Below are 13196 nucleotides of genomic sequence, written 5' to 3'. Positions count from 1 at the left end.
TCTCCACTAAGCACCTAATGCCCATGCACATTACCACCAACACCCGCTCTCAACCCCTTAGCCCTATCGACCCAACTCTTTGCAGCAGAATAAACCCCGCCATCTCGGGCACACTCCCTCTCTACAATCGACGTAATCCGGTCTCGAACCTCCCCTTCGACACCTTCTTCATCCGCATCCGCACCCGTATTCGTACCCCCATTGGCCCCGGTAGAACACTTTGTAGAAAATGACCCTAAAACACCTATATTCCGCGTACTCGGAATCCTCAGCAGTGTCTTGAGCACATCAAACCCAGCCTCAGTCGAAATAGCAACAAGTTTATCCGTAAGTGCGCCGTAGGTAGATGTGCCGAAGGACGCGCTGTGCGGGTTCTGCTCCGTTAGACGCAATTTGCGGAGAGCTGCTAGGTCTCCTGTTTCTATTCCTGGTGCGGAGGATGGTTCCTGCTTCCGGTTGTTCTTTTCTGGTGTCGATGGTGTTTGAGCGGGGTATCGATACCTTGCGGCGGACAGGGCGTGCGAGCAGCATGGGATTGCGAGGAACGGGGGCGGGGAGGCGGGATTGAGGAGGGCTGCTAGGAGGGGTGTCCAAATGGTGAGTTCGTCTGCGTGGTTGGAGATTATGAAGGTGTTTTTGTGGATGGTGGAAAGGGATGGTGAGGGAGAAGGCGAGGTTGTGCTATCTGACGACACTGGCGACGCAGATACTGGTAATAGCTGGTCACGGTCGTCGTCCCGTGTGGAAAGTGCGACTGCAAAAGGTTCAGGGATGTAGATTTCCTCCTTTAGACGCTCTTGTATATCGGCGGGGAAGATACTCCATGTTTTCCTGCGGCGCGCGTCGAAGCCCCAGCCGGGATATCCCTCCTTGAGGAGGATGTAGACGAGTACGCCGTTTCCACAGGCAATGTCTACGAATCCTGGAAACTGAGATTTTGCCCGTGCTTGCGTGGAGCCGCCAACGTTAGATGTTGAGGACTGTTCCTGTTCATCTGCAGGAACACAGCCATACATATCCCGCCACAACTCCACCAGGAAGGCTGCAACCCCCAAGTCCTCGAAGACATGCTTGCTCGGCTCCGTGCTTTCAACCCAGCGAGAGCACAGGTCTACCGCGTACTTGGCCTTAAGCCGCGAGTAAGTATCTTGGACACGGTGACGGGGGATCACGTTATCCTTTATAGGGGCTATAATGGATTGCACCGTTTGGGATTTGGCTTTGGCATTGAGAAGACGGCCTCTCGTAACTCGTATTTGCACCTCTAAGAGGTTACCTAGAGTGCGCTCCAAGCGGTTGTGGACGGATTCGGCTGGGTAGGGCAGGAAGTGGATAGACATTATGTTTGTGCCTGTTCCTGGTTCTGTTTCGTTTGTCTGGGGAGATTCTCCAGATGTAGATTCTGAGCCTGGGGGTTGAAAAGTATTCTCGCACTCATATAGCAAAGCCAATGACTGAAGACGCGGATGGTAGTAAGGTAATTCCTCCTTCGAGGAGACGTGTGGCGTATAAATGACCAGGAACCGTTTCCTGCCAGCCTCCGACTCTGCAGTGGGAGAAGACACAGACATATAGAAGTGGCATGTCTGTTCCAACGGCCGATCGAGCTGGGAATTCCTAGGAATCAACCTCCTGACTACCGTCCTGGTCAGCTCGAACCCAGGCACATGTCGAGCAGGGAACGATTCCACTGCTTGTTGGGACGTCTCTGTCTCTGCATCGCTATCGGCCAGGATATCAGCTCGGAACAGTACGCTCGAGTTCAGGCCTGGGTTCGCGATAAGGAAGAATGTTGTGCTTTGAATTTCTTCTAGTGGGTATGGCAGTCCATATTCCTTTAGGTCTGGCGAGGTCACCCATGTTCCTTCTTGCCTGTCTGGGGATGTATCCAGCACTGATGACGGGGAGAGAGTTTCCGAAAGTGGGCGTCCCGAGAGTCGCGATAGGTCTCTCAAGGATTTCTTGGCCCTTCCCATTGCTGGATTGGAGATTTTGAAGCAGTTTGTTGCTGGAGATGTTTGATCTCGCAGCGGAAAAAGGCCTGCTTAGTCATTGCATGTATAGATCACGACAGGAACAGACAACCTTTATAAAGAAGCCAGATGGCATTTCCTTTAAAGAACAGAGATTTTTGTATACCTGAGTATTCCAGACATGAAAGATGACAAAGGCATATGCGGCCATTAAGGCACAAACCCGAATCTCAACTGTTGCCAACTTTGAACCTGATAAGATCAATGCTATGACGCAACCCTTCCGCATAAATCTCACCGAGCCCCTCCATCCCTCCATCCCTCTATCCTCTCAACAATCGCTTCAATACTTCGACAATCTACTTCACCTTCCCTCTTTTTTAGCAGTTTAATTCACAATTTGCAAACATGGCACCCCGTTGCTTCATCATTCGCCACGGCGAAACCGAATGGTCGCTGAATGGCCGGCACACGGGGATGACGGACCTCGCCCTGACAGAAAACGGCGAGAAGCGAATCAAGTCCACAGGGAAGGCGCTTGTCGGGAACGACCGACTAATTGCGCCCAAGAAGCTGGTTCATGTGTACGCTCTAATATGCCCACTCGCTCTATAGATCCAATCAATGATAGCCATGGATGAAATGGTACTGACGGTGCTGGTGCTGGTATAGATACGTCTCCCCGCGCTCGCGCGCCCAACGAACACTCGAGCTCCTCGATATTGGATGCCGGGAGCGGCTCCCTTGGACGGAGAAGCGGAAGCCCGAGGCCGAGGAGCCGATTCGGACAGAGGCCCGCGTGGAGGTTACAGAGGCGGTTCGCGAGTGGGACTATGGAGACTACGAGGGATTGACGAGTAAGCAGATTCGAGAGCAGAGGGCAGAGCGTGGAGAGCAACCTTGGGATATTTGGCGCGATGGGTGCCCAGGCGGAGAGTAAGATTTGTTCCTGATCCCTGACCACTGATCCTGATCCTGGTCCAGATCTTGGTCCTGCGGAATTTCAGAGTACGTAGCTGACTTAATATGCGACAGGTCGCCTGACGATGTTATTAAGCGATTGGATGCATTGATTGCGGATATCCGGGAACAGTATCACAAGCCGTGTTTCGAGTCAGGCGAGTCAGGCAAGGGGGACGTTCTTGTTGTCGCGCATGGTCACATTCTTCGTGCCTTTGCGATGCGCTGGACAGGACGCCCTTTGACGGAGACGGCGCTGATACTGGAGGCTGGAGGTGTGGGCACATTGAGGTACGTCCGAGAATAAACCTACCTGCAATCTTGTTGTCGCAACATATACTAACAGCCTGGTATAGCTATGAGCACCATAATATCGAAGAACCAGCGATCATTCTTGGTGGAGGATTTGTTGTAGAAAACTAAATTCTATGTTAGATCTAGATAATGATTAGACTTAAAGACCTATTCATCGCCCTGCATTCCTTGACCAAGTAACTTGGCCGAGTCCCGTGGTACAGAGATATCTTTGGAAGAATGACCTTCATAATCCCGCCCACCCCCTGTCACATCCTTAATAGGCTTTCCGGTTGCTCAGAAGGTGTTCCCTTTGTAATAGTTCGTAATGGGGTCGAAGCCACCCCCTGGGGTTCTTCTGTGGTAGTCGCCGGTCTGGGCTCGGGGGAACAAGTTCACCATTATGCTCAATTGCAGCAGACCACTAAGACGATGGGTACCGAGGAATCTGCGATGGCTAGCCATAAGCCTGTACATTGACGGTGCTCGTTCGGGCAATGAGTCTATAAGCGTGTGATAGCCCGTCGCCCCGTCGCCATTGTACGTTCTCGGCAGACTCCGTAGTTGAAAATTGAGTAGACGGACCAATGTTGACTTCGAGTTGAGATGACCAGAGTAGGTTCGACTGTCCCTCTGTCTATACGCCGGTTAGAGACCAACAACTTGGCATACCACCGAATCGACGAGGATAAAATAGAGAACGACAAAGAAGACAGCACTTACTCATCACTCCATAGTTCCGTAGGTAAGTAAGTAGGAAGTTCGATAGTAGGTGGAAAAGACTTTTTACTGCTCGCCCTCCTCATCCTCATCCTCATCGGCCTTCTCTTTCCCCTTCCCCTTCTGCTCCTCATCACTGCCTCCCTTAACCCCCTCTTCCCCGAGTACCTTTGCAGATCCCATAAAAAGGGCGCCTACATACCCGCCCAGAAACCGCATATCCTCCGCCTGGACGGCAGTCATGCGCAATAAATTCTCGGTGTCGGCTAGGTTTGCATTCAGCTGTGCCAGCTGTGTCTGCAGGTTTGCGTACTGGCGCGTTTTGGCGGCGGACATGGATGAGGGGCCGCTGGCAGGGTTTGTTGTTGCTGAGGGGAGGATGGAATGGCGGGGGAAGGATTGAGAGGCTGAGTTGGAATGGGTATGGTGGTGGGAAGGGCGCATTTTGGTGGCGTAATGTTGAGTTTTGCGGTGTTTTTTTTGTTTAGCTCCGGTTGTTTGTTTTCTGAAGAGTAATGGAGTTGTCGTGGTGGTGGTTTGTTTACCGGTATGGTTCCGCCGGATCACGTGGCAACCGGCTGTCTCTTACATTTACGCCATCAATATAACTCGGTGCAGTTGCCTCAGGCTCTACAGTTCTAATCCATGAGGATATTTGGTTGAACCATCTTCAATTCTCATTTATTGTCAATCAAATAATCACGGCCTGACTGGCCACAGGGCCCTATTAGAATAACCCGCAAAAACCAGCCAAGTCAAGATAGTCAATCCCAGTGCTCTTTTATGCGCCGCAAACACAGACCGTAGACAAGGAAATTGGAGGATGATGGTGGGGCCAACAAGCTCAATATAAACCAACTCGAACAAAACTGCTAGGGGAGTGCGATATAAGGGCCGGAGTAAATGAATGGATGACAAGGCGTCTGCAAATACAACCAAGGGCAAAAAGTATTGGACACCAGCATCAAGAGTCGTGCAGACAAGATAATGTACAGCAAAGGGTCATGCATTGGGATGATTCACTGGCGTTGTTGCAGGGAATTATGGTATAATTGTAGCGAGTCAAAAAAGAAAAAAAAGAAAACCAGGATGGTCCACGCGGACTATCCGGCTCCTTGTTCATTAGATAAGACAACGTCGCAGGAATGAAAGACAAATGACCACATGCGATATAAAAACACCCCACCCACATATGCGCCCACTTGAATATGAAACAAGACGGAGAGGTCAAAACAGAAACAACAACGTCCCTTATGTCCCTTTTGTATATGTAGTGAACAGAAACAGTGCGACAGGGAGTCAGCTCTTATCCTCCTTGCCAGGCATCTCATTAGGAGGTATTCTTTATAACAAGTAAGCAGCGCTGTGAAAGGAAATTCTCAAGCCTGAGCAATGGCGGGAAATGAATGCTGAGAGGAAACAACACGTGTGTATCTGGAAAATGAAACGGGCAAATGATGGATATGTGTCGCTCGGTCGGTACGGTACGGAACGGTTGGAGGGAGGGAAGGGGTTTCGTACGGGCCGGAGGGGTATCATCGTCGTCGTCGTCACCTAGCGAACGAGCGCCGCGGCTGCAGCTTGCTGCGCGCCTAGGCTGATTTGGCTGCTATGGGCAGAGTTCTCGGATTCGTGTGTGGCACTAGCACCGCTATCACCACTCTCCGCGCTGGCGCTCGCACTTCCGGTCAGACTTCTTTGCTTGGGAGTACCCTTGGCGGAGTACGGGTTGCTCACCCCATATTGTTGTTCAACTTGCTGCGGGCCAACCGCATTTCCTTGCCCAGGGGGATGCCTGGGAACAGGTGTTCGCATGGCCCCCGGTGGTGACGGATTACCACCGTTCATGTGTCCATTCATGGGCCCATTCATCGGACCACCAGGTGGGACAAGACCATCTTGGGCTGTGCCTGGTCGGCCCATTCGAGGGCCGGGTCCCGGCCCTCCAAACGGTGTCCCCGGAGACTGGCTATTCCTCCTGCTCCCGGGATATCCAGGGTGTGGAGGAAAGTCGCCCATGCGGCTGGCAGTGAGGGAGTTAGTACGAGACCCTTGGTGCATTTGGTTCCTATCGACGGATCCATAGCGATTTGACGAGTATGCCATCATAGGATTATCCATGAGGGATTCATGGAGGCCAGGGATCTCTTGCATAATACGATCACTAGCACGCTTTCTTCCTCCAAAGTATCGGCCAAACGAAGACGAAGCCCGGCCGCCGCCGCCACCACCGCCGTTCATGTTCATGTGCATCTCTGGATTTTTGCGGAATTGACTGGCGTTAGGTGCTTTTTTGTTTCTTCGTGACGTTATACTCATCATATCCACGTTGTCGGGATCAACGTGCGGGATAGGTATGTTTTCCATGGGGTCGAAGTAGTCAACCTCGTCTTCCTCATCGAAAACGGACCGCGGTGGGGGCGGTCTGCGTGGTCCTCGCCTCATGCTCATCTCTTGCTCCCGAATCATGAGTTCCCGCTGACGCAGGGCTAGTTCTCGCTCTTTCAAAGCGATATCTGGCGGGGGACCACCAGGTGCCGCATCGTGGTAACCATTGGTTGCGGGGGGAATAGCACCTGGAGGGATAGCGCCCTCTGGGGCATCATCGTAGAGCATTAAGTGACTGAATTCTTCTAGGCCTTCTAATGAAGGCTCTCGGGGAATACGACCAGGATGGGGATGCGGCTGCGCACTTGGAGGTCTCGACATCATGGGCGGAGGAGGGCCCCGTCTCGGCGGCATCATTCCCGATGAGACTCTCCCGGGGGGCGGGCGCATCGGGCCGGTTCTTGAGGGAGGAACCGATGAGACTCGTGGTGGCGGTTGAGCAGCCACTGCTGGAGGAGTTGAACCTCGAGGTTTCGTCAGATTCGCATTATTGACGTGATGCAGTATGGCATATAACGTCTCGATGCGCGGAACCTTCTCGCCAAGTTGCGTAGCTAGCTTAATGGGGGATCCGAGGTACGTTTCAAGCTCCATTGGTCGTCGAGATTGAAAGTCCTGGTACATTGTGCTCGGTGTTTCGATGGCAGACATTTTGCCAATCGTTTTCTCAATGAAATCGCTGGAAAAAGAGCAGCCGCTCTTCATAGCCAGGTCGACCAACTCTTGAATGACATCGGAAACTAGTTGGCGCACTCCCACCTTTTCTAAGAGCTGCTTATGATTCGCGGTTTCAAACATGACACTCGCCGGGTGGAACGCAATAGGACTGGGGAGAAGAGACTGTTAGCAATCGGGAATTGGGAGTTTCGAGAGTATGGGTGCTTACCCGATCATACGCTCAAACTGCTCCTGTCTAATGTTCGTTGAAACTTTGCAGTCAACCTGTCCGGACTCCAGGGTCATCGCTAATGCCTGGGCCATGTCGCTCTGGATTTCAGGAGGAATGCTGGAGTTGTTATCTGTAGCACCGACGGAGATCTCTGATGAACCGAGATGCTCGAATTCACCCGGACCAGTCTGGGTTATATCGACGCCGGACACCAATGATAAAACGACGTTGGTTGGGAACCGCTGTTCCAGGTGTGATTCGACACCAAGGGTATTTGTGGTGTTTACCAATATACAAGTATGCTGGGGGGTAACGACAGATTCGATGATGGCGGCCAAATCGTACACATCGGGTAGTGCCTTGACGCACAGGATAACGTAGTCGAAGGCGTTTTCACGAGATGCGGCTTCTTCTGGGGCGCGGACAACTATGATAAGGACAAGAAATCAGCAATGCAAAAACAAACGGGTGTTGAGAGGGCACTCACCATGACGGGGCTTAAACCGCTCGGTTCCAAACGTTTTCGACCTGGATATGGTTAGAATAGGAATCCGAAGCACCTCTAGCAGGGAACGTACTTCATAGTCACCCCATATTGAGAAACCGCCTCGAAGCCGTTTTTCCAGACGAGCGTCACGTCGCACGAAGTGGTTGCCTGGAGTCTCCAGGAGAGGAATGCAGAGATGCCATTGCTGCCCACTATACAGGTTTTTGTTAGACAACGAACCATTCTCGGAGCTTTCGGAAGCGAGGGAAACGAAAGGGCTTTGGATGATTCGAGGTGTAACAGAGAATGCTGAAAGCACCAGGTCGAATCGGGGGTCGCAACGGTCACTAACCTGACAAAACGCGCAGGCGCGGCGGAGGAGCCATGATAAGCGATCAAAAGTGGAAGGAAGCTGATCCCGCCAGCCAGAGGCCGATAAAAGGCGGCAGACGATAGAGCTCTTGAGAAACACCAACTCCACGGGCACGGAGGACGCTATTTATCGCGCAACGAGCGGACGTCGATTCAATGGACTAGATCGGGGCGGATTTCGATAGACAGAGCAGGCACCGAAGAAACAGTGGAAAAAGAAAACGAGCGAGAAACGAGAGTCGCGGAGGAGAGATGGGTGGATTAGAGGGCGTAAGAAGGGGACGAGGGAGGAGAGGGATGGAATTGTACGAGGAGCTAAACAAAAAAAAAGAGAGAGAGAGAGGGAGAGAGATGGAGGAGTGAGGATGATGGATGGACGGATGGATAAAGGTGGAAGCAAGAAAACGGCCAGTTCAGGCGGAAAGGCAGCCCGATATGATGGAGCCGTGCGTATCGACGTTTTCTTTTCCTTTTTCTTTTCTGTCAGTCTATTTTCTTTTTCCTTTTTTTCCCTAACGATCGTGGATCCCCGCCAGCGCTCGAACCGGAAACGGAGACAGGGAGGCGATAAAGTGACTGGGACTGTCTGCAAGCGAAGAAAATGCAGAAAAAGGAAAACAAGAAGAATGCCCTGGCCAGTGGTTTCGCCTGAGAACTAAAAGTAGCGACCAGCGAGCCCCTCTCAGAGCAGGAGGACGGATGCGCTCGCCGTGAGATCCAAAACCTGGCAGAGACCGACTAGGAGTATGCTACTAATTATGCTCTGCACAGCTCGCCATTGACTTTCCACCGCCGAATGCATCTCGAGGACGCCCGTTCTCTCGAAGCCATTACAATTACTGCTGCTCTCCTCAGACGGTTTACGTACTCCTTTGCCTATTTATCAGGTCTAATGAATCATCCTGATTATGCGTTTGAGACACGACAGCACCCACTCATGTGGCCAGGTGAATCCACTTCCCAGGTCGAGAATGAGATCGAGCGCTCGGTCGGACCCGGTCAGATTCCGACTGCTCTTCATCCTTCTAGCTGTTCCAGCTGTTCTAGCTGTTTCCCGTAATCAATTCGAAACAGTGAGCCTTGTTGTTGATGCCGACTGCTCAGATCTAGATCTGCCACCTGCATTCCCATCATATGAGCGTGTACAGTCCACCCTCCAGAGCACAAAACTGTCAGCACTACAACGTCCTCCGGAAGACTGTGCGACCTCCCGAGCCAGCCTCCTCCTGTCAAGCAAAAGGCTTTTTTTTTTTTTTTTTTTTTTTTTTTTTTTGCAAGCAGTTCGGGGTGCCTCTCGCCCGCATTGAACGGGCTGATCGGACACGGCGATGGGTAGTACAGGCTGGGAAACAGGATCATGATATTACACTATCATTTCTTTGTTTTTTCTTTGGTTTTTTTTTTTTTCCCCGTCGTTTCTCCCACCTCTTCCCGCCCTCGTTTTCCTTTCCCTCTTCGTAACTCAATCATATGAAGGCATTGGAGCATGATTAGATAACGCTTGAAAGCGGCAGGAAGGGGGAGGCAGTGTTCTCATCCCAGCATGCCAGAGCTTTTGCCAGGAGTAGGGATCGGCATCCTTGGACAGGAGATCAAACGGGAACAGCAGCCAGCACTGAAGCCTGAGCTGTTTGCAGCTGGGGATTGCATCCGGGGGTCCTGGCTCCCGTCTTCGTGGACGATGCTGCCAGTGGCTAGGTTCCTCATGGTCTCACGCCCTCCGGACTTTGTGTCTCTGTCTCCAGAGGGGCCCCCATCAGATGAGAATTTAGGTGCTAGGCTGCTGGGGTTGTGTGGCACGGCGCATGTTAATTCTCACTTGCCACTGTCGATCGCGATCTACGGTATAGAGTTACGATATACACCCTGAAAATCAGGGAATCCGTAATTCTGAACCGCTCAAAAGTTCAACTCTATGGTGTAACAGCAGCTGAGCGCCCGGCGGAGACATCAATATGAAAATAATGCATTGTCATGCCAACATTGTTCCCCCTGAGCAGCATTGTGATGGGAGAGAACAGCTCAGAAGCCAAACCCCGAAAGAGCTCCCCACTGCTCCATCCATGGATACCTGGAGGGACCAGACTGGAGCCGGGCTGCCCCTAGACTGCATCAGGACCGCTGCGACAAAGATAGAAACAGCTGTAGCCGCTGATTGGCCGCTGTCAGGGCGAGACCAATCGTCAATTGCCGCCCCGCAGCAGGACCTGACTAAGCGGCCGGCGGGTGCTTTTTAGTTGGCCTGCCGGGCACGTTCGCAGAATCAATTAAATCCAAGCCGATCTGTCCATCACTCTCTCTCTTTCGACTCGCATTCGCAATTCTCTTTGCATCTGCGAGCTAAAAAAGCCCGCTACGTCAAGATGATCTCAATCCGCCCATTCAATTTCAGTCTCCAGCCACTCATGCTTGTCCATCACATCGCTCAATTCGCAATCATCTTCCCGTTCCCCACACCCCTACGATTCACAGCCCGTTGAGCAAGCCTTTTCGAGGCCCATGCTTGTGGCTTGACCAGCACTCACTCACGCGTAGATCAGACTTCGTATTGCCTACTATCATGTCACACACAATGCTCTGTTGCATGACACAATGGCTTCACTCAATAATTTGATTCAATAACGTGCGTAGCCGAGCTTAGTTGCTTTTCAGCACCTCAATTTGCGGAAGCCTGGAAGTCGCCGTGGACGGCCGAGTGGTGCAGCAGCACGCAAACATTCGAAGCGATTGAGTTTGGGCCCGAGTGCGGCGTTCCCTGGAAACAACTCCCGTCTTCCGTCTCGCTGTCCACTCTGTTCCTTGCGCGCTGCCACGTTGCTGCAAATCCGAATGAAAGTGTGTTCTCTGCTCACGTGGTCGCTGCAGTCACCAACACCGAACTGCTGTCTTCAATAAAGCTCATCATAATACGGAGAACTCAGCAGTTCTAAACTATGGCAAGACAGAGACTGCATTAGATCTATCACAATTAGTCGTCACCGCCGGAGCCCGGAGAGCTTGGGTCCAGGCCGAAGCATACCTGGCTCCGCATGTCTGAAGACGCGTTTCAAACTGCGGATCATAGAGCAACAGAATGCACCATATTGGATCACTCCAGTGCCCAAGAAAACTTCCCATCCGAGAAATCATGGGCGCGGTGCGGTTGGAGCTGAGCCCTGAGCCCAAGCTTTCTGGGGATCCAAGAAACGACGATCCTCCGTTCACACCGTTGGAAGCCGCTCGGGCGTTAGAATTCCCCGACCGGTCTATACAATCCACGGATTTCGGGCGTCCAAACCCCCGGCTGCTTTGTTTATAAGCTGCCTTACCTCCATTCTCTGCGGAGATTGTAGTAACAGTCTCTAAATTTATATTTTCCTAGAATTTCACTGCTATGGCCTCCCCCAGAATCGCCATCGTCGGCGGCGGCCCCGCAGGCCTCACCCTCGGCCTCCTGCTACACAAGCACAACATCTCCTTCACAATCTACGAGCGCCGCTCCAAGCCTACTCCCTCAGACCTTGCAAAGCCCTCCGGATCGCTCGATCTTCACGATGAATCCGGTCTTGCCGCGCTCAAAGAATGCGGCATCTACGAGGACTTCCTCAAGCTGACAGGCGAGTGCTCCAAGGCGCAAAAGGTCGCCGACAAGGACGGTATCATCATCTACGCCGACAAAGGCGAGCTCAGCGAACGCCCGGAGATCTCGCGGCATGCGCTCACAAGCCTCATAACCGAGAACCTGCCCGCGGAGTCGATCAAGTATGAGCACAAACTCTTCGCGGTCTCGAGCTCCACCAACGCCAACTCGGACACAGAAGTCGAACTCGACTTTGGCGCACAGGGCAAAGAAACATTCAGCCTCGTCATCGGTGCCGACGGCGCCTGGTCGCGCGTGCGCAGTACCTTAACCGACACAAAACCTTACTACACCGGCACGCAAGTCATCGCCGCCACAATCCCCAATATCACAAAGACTTACCCACACCTCTCGTCTCTTGTAGGCCAAGGCAGCTTCTCCGCCCTCGCCTACCGCCACGGCATCATGTCGCAGCGCGGCCCCGGCGACTCGGCACGCATATACATCTTGCTCTCTCTCCCCGAGCAAGAAGACTACGCAAAGTCCTCAGGCTGGGAAAGCGCCGACTTCAAGAGCGCAAAGAACCAACTCCTCACAGACACGAAGCTCCTCGGCCTCTTCGGAGAGAAGATCAAGGAACTCGTCTCTGTCGCCTGCGACGAGGAGGCCAAGATCGCTAGCTCCAGCAGCACAACGAGCACAAACGCAAACACAAACACAGACCCAGACTCAATTTCGACCTGGAACCCATCTACATCTACATCTACATACAACGGCTCTCCAACCGAACCAAAATCAAACCCAATCCCCATGAAACCGCTCTACACATTACCCCCCTACACCTCCTTCGTGCACGACCCCACCGCCTCAACAACTGCAATCGGCGACGCTGCACACCTGATGCCCCCATGGGCGGGCGAGGGCGTGAACCTAGCTATGTGGGACTCGCTGCTCCTATCACATGCCATCGTCAAAGCCTTAGAACAAATTCAGAGTCAGAGTCAAGATCAGGACACCTCGTTCCGGACAGCCTTTGACCCGCTCCTATCCGCCTTCGAGACGGAGATGTTTATGCGCGCGGGCGAGAAGGCCGAGGAGACGGTTGGGAATGGGCAGATGTTGTTTGGGGAGGATGGGGCGAAGGCGTTCAAGGAGTTTTTCGAGAGTATTTATGGGCCGTGGAGTGGTGATGCATAGACCGCTCAATTCTCTTGGTTAATCTTTTGAATGATCTGTTGGAATGAAAGGTAAGTAAATAATAGGTAAGTAGGGGGTGAGAATTGGACCAGAGGATGGTAAATCTCAAATCTCAGATATATGTAGCGTAGGCAGACAGCGTTTTGTTTTGACTTGTTGATACCCTATACCCCCATTGTTTGAGAATGGGGGATTTGATGTATAGTTATAGCGTAATACTGCTTGTATAATATATAAAACTTGATCAATACTGCCGAGTGGCACTTTGGCCATCTCATAAAAAGACCAACACTAGAACTACACTTGAAACAGACAGGCTTATGGGAAGTTGATTTAGACATCTTTTGTATAATAATC

At 52.2% G+C, this 13196-nt stretch overlaps 6 protein-coding genes across 6 annotated transcripts; 3 read left to right on the top strand and 3 right to left on the bottom strand.

The window, feature by feature from the left end:
- Window positions 1-14: 14 nt before the first annotated feature.
- Window positions 15-1976, bottom strand: trm44 (tRNA (uracil) methyltransferase; the record flags this gene model as incomplete). The annotated part of the gene is made up of 1 exon (XM_040807329.1): window positions 15-1976. The coding sequence occupies one exon, from the start codon at window positions 1974-1976 to the stop codon at window positions 15-17; it is 1962 nt and encodes a 653-aa protein (XP_040670678.1).
- Window positions 1977-2381: 405 nt separating this feature from the next.
- Window positions 2382-3356, top strand: ASPVEDRAFT_137061 (histidine phosphatase family protein; the record flags this gene model as incomplete). The annotated part of the gene is made up of 4 exons (XM_040807349.1): window positions 2382-2557; window positions 2646-2909; window positions 3009-3224; window positions 3290-3356. The coding sequence occupies 4 exons, from the start codon at window positions 2382-2384 to the stop codon at window positions 3354-3356; spliced, it is 723 nt and encodes a 240-aa protein (XP_040670677.1).
- Window positions 3357-3859: 503 nt separating this feature from the next.
- On the bottom strand, window positions 3860-4576 carry ASPVEDRAFT_821842 (DASH complex subunit HSK3 family protein). The gene has a single exon (XM_040817155.1). The coding sequence runs from the start codon at window positions 4389-4391 to the stop codon at window positions 4014-4016; it is 378 nt and encodes a 125-aa protein (XP_040670676.1). The 5' UTR covers window positions 4392-4576; the 3' UTR covers window positions 3860-4013.
- A 925-nt stretch (window positions 4577-5501) lies between these two features.
- On the bottom strand, window positions 5502-8097 carry ASPVEDRAFT_31339 (ketopantoate reductase family protein; the record flags this gene model as incomplete). Its single annotated transcript, XM_040810461.1, has 6 exons — window positions 5502-7161; window positions 7222-7651; window positions 7712-7752; window positions 7803-7923; window positions 7952-8020; window positions 8064-8097. The coding sequence occupies 6 exons, from the start codon at window positions 8095-8097 to the stop codon at window positions 5502-5504; spliced, it is 2355 nt and encodes a 784-aa protein (XP_040670675.1).
- A 161-nt stretch (window positions 8098-8258) lies between these two features.
- Window positions 8259-8897, top strand: ASPVEDRAFT_821139 (uncharacterized protein). Its single transcript, XM_040817146.1, has 2 exons — window positions 8259-8793; window positions 8855-8897. Exon 1 carries the CDS (start codon window positions 8449-8451, stop codon window positions 8740-8742), a length of 294 nt encoding a protein of 97 aa, XP_040670674.1. The 5' UTR covers window positions 8259-8448; the 3' UTR covers window positions 8743-8793; window positions 8855-8897.
- A 2559-nt stretch (window positions 8898-11456) lies between these two features.
- On the top strand, window positions 11457-12839 carry ASPVEDRAFT_31337 (FAD-dependent oxidoreductase; the record flags this gene model as incomplete). Its single annotated transcript, XM_040810460.1, has 1 exon — window positions 11457-12839. The coding sequence occupies one exon, from the start codon at window positions 11457-11459 to the stop codon at window positions 12837-12839; it is 1383 nt and encodes a 460-aa protein (XP_040670673.1).
- Between the last annotated feature and the right edge of the window lie 357 nt (window positions 12840-13196).

The sequence above is a fragment of the Aspergillus versicolor genome (genome assembly GCF_001890125.1).
Source record: "Aspergillus versicolor CBS 583.65 unplaced genomic scaffold ASPVEscaffold_8, whole genome shotgun sequence".
Lineage (NCBI taxonomy): Eukaryota > Fungi > Ascomycota > Eurotiomycetes > Eurotiales > Aspergillaceae > Aspergillus > Aspergillus versicolor.
The sequence above is the reverse complement of the archived record's forward strand: the minus strand, read 5'-3'. Positions and strand labels throughout refer to the sequence as shown.

Bases quoted from the DNA above. Each gene is read 5' to 3' on its own strand.
- ASPVEDRAFT_821842 (XM_040817155.1), bottom strand. From the start codon at position 4,391: ATGCGCCCTTCCCACCACCATACCCATTCCAACTCAGCCTCTCAATCC.
- ASPVEDRAFT_821139 (XM_040817146.1), top strand. From the start codon at position 8,449: ATGATGGATGGACGGATGGATAAAGGTGGAAGCAAGAAAACGGCCAGT.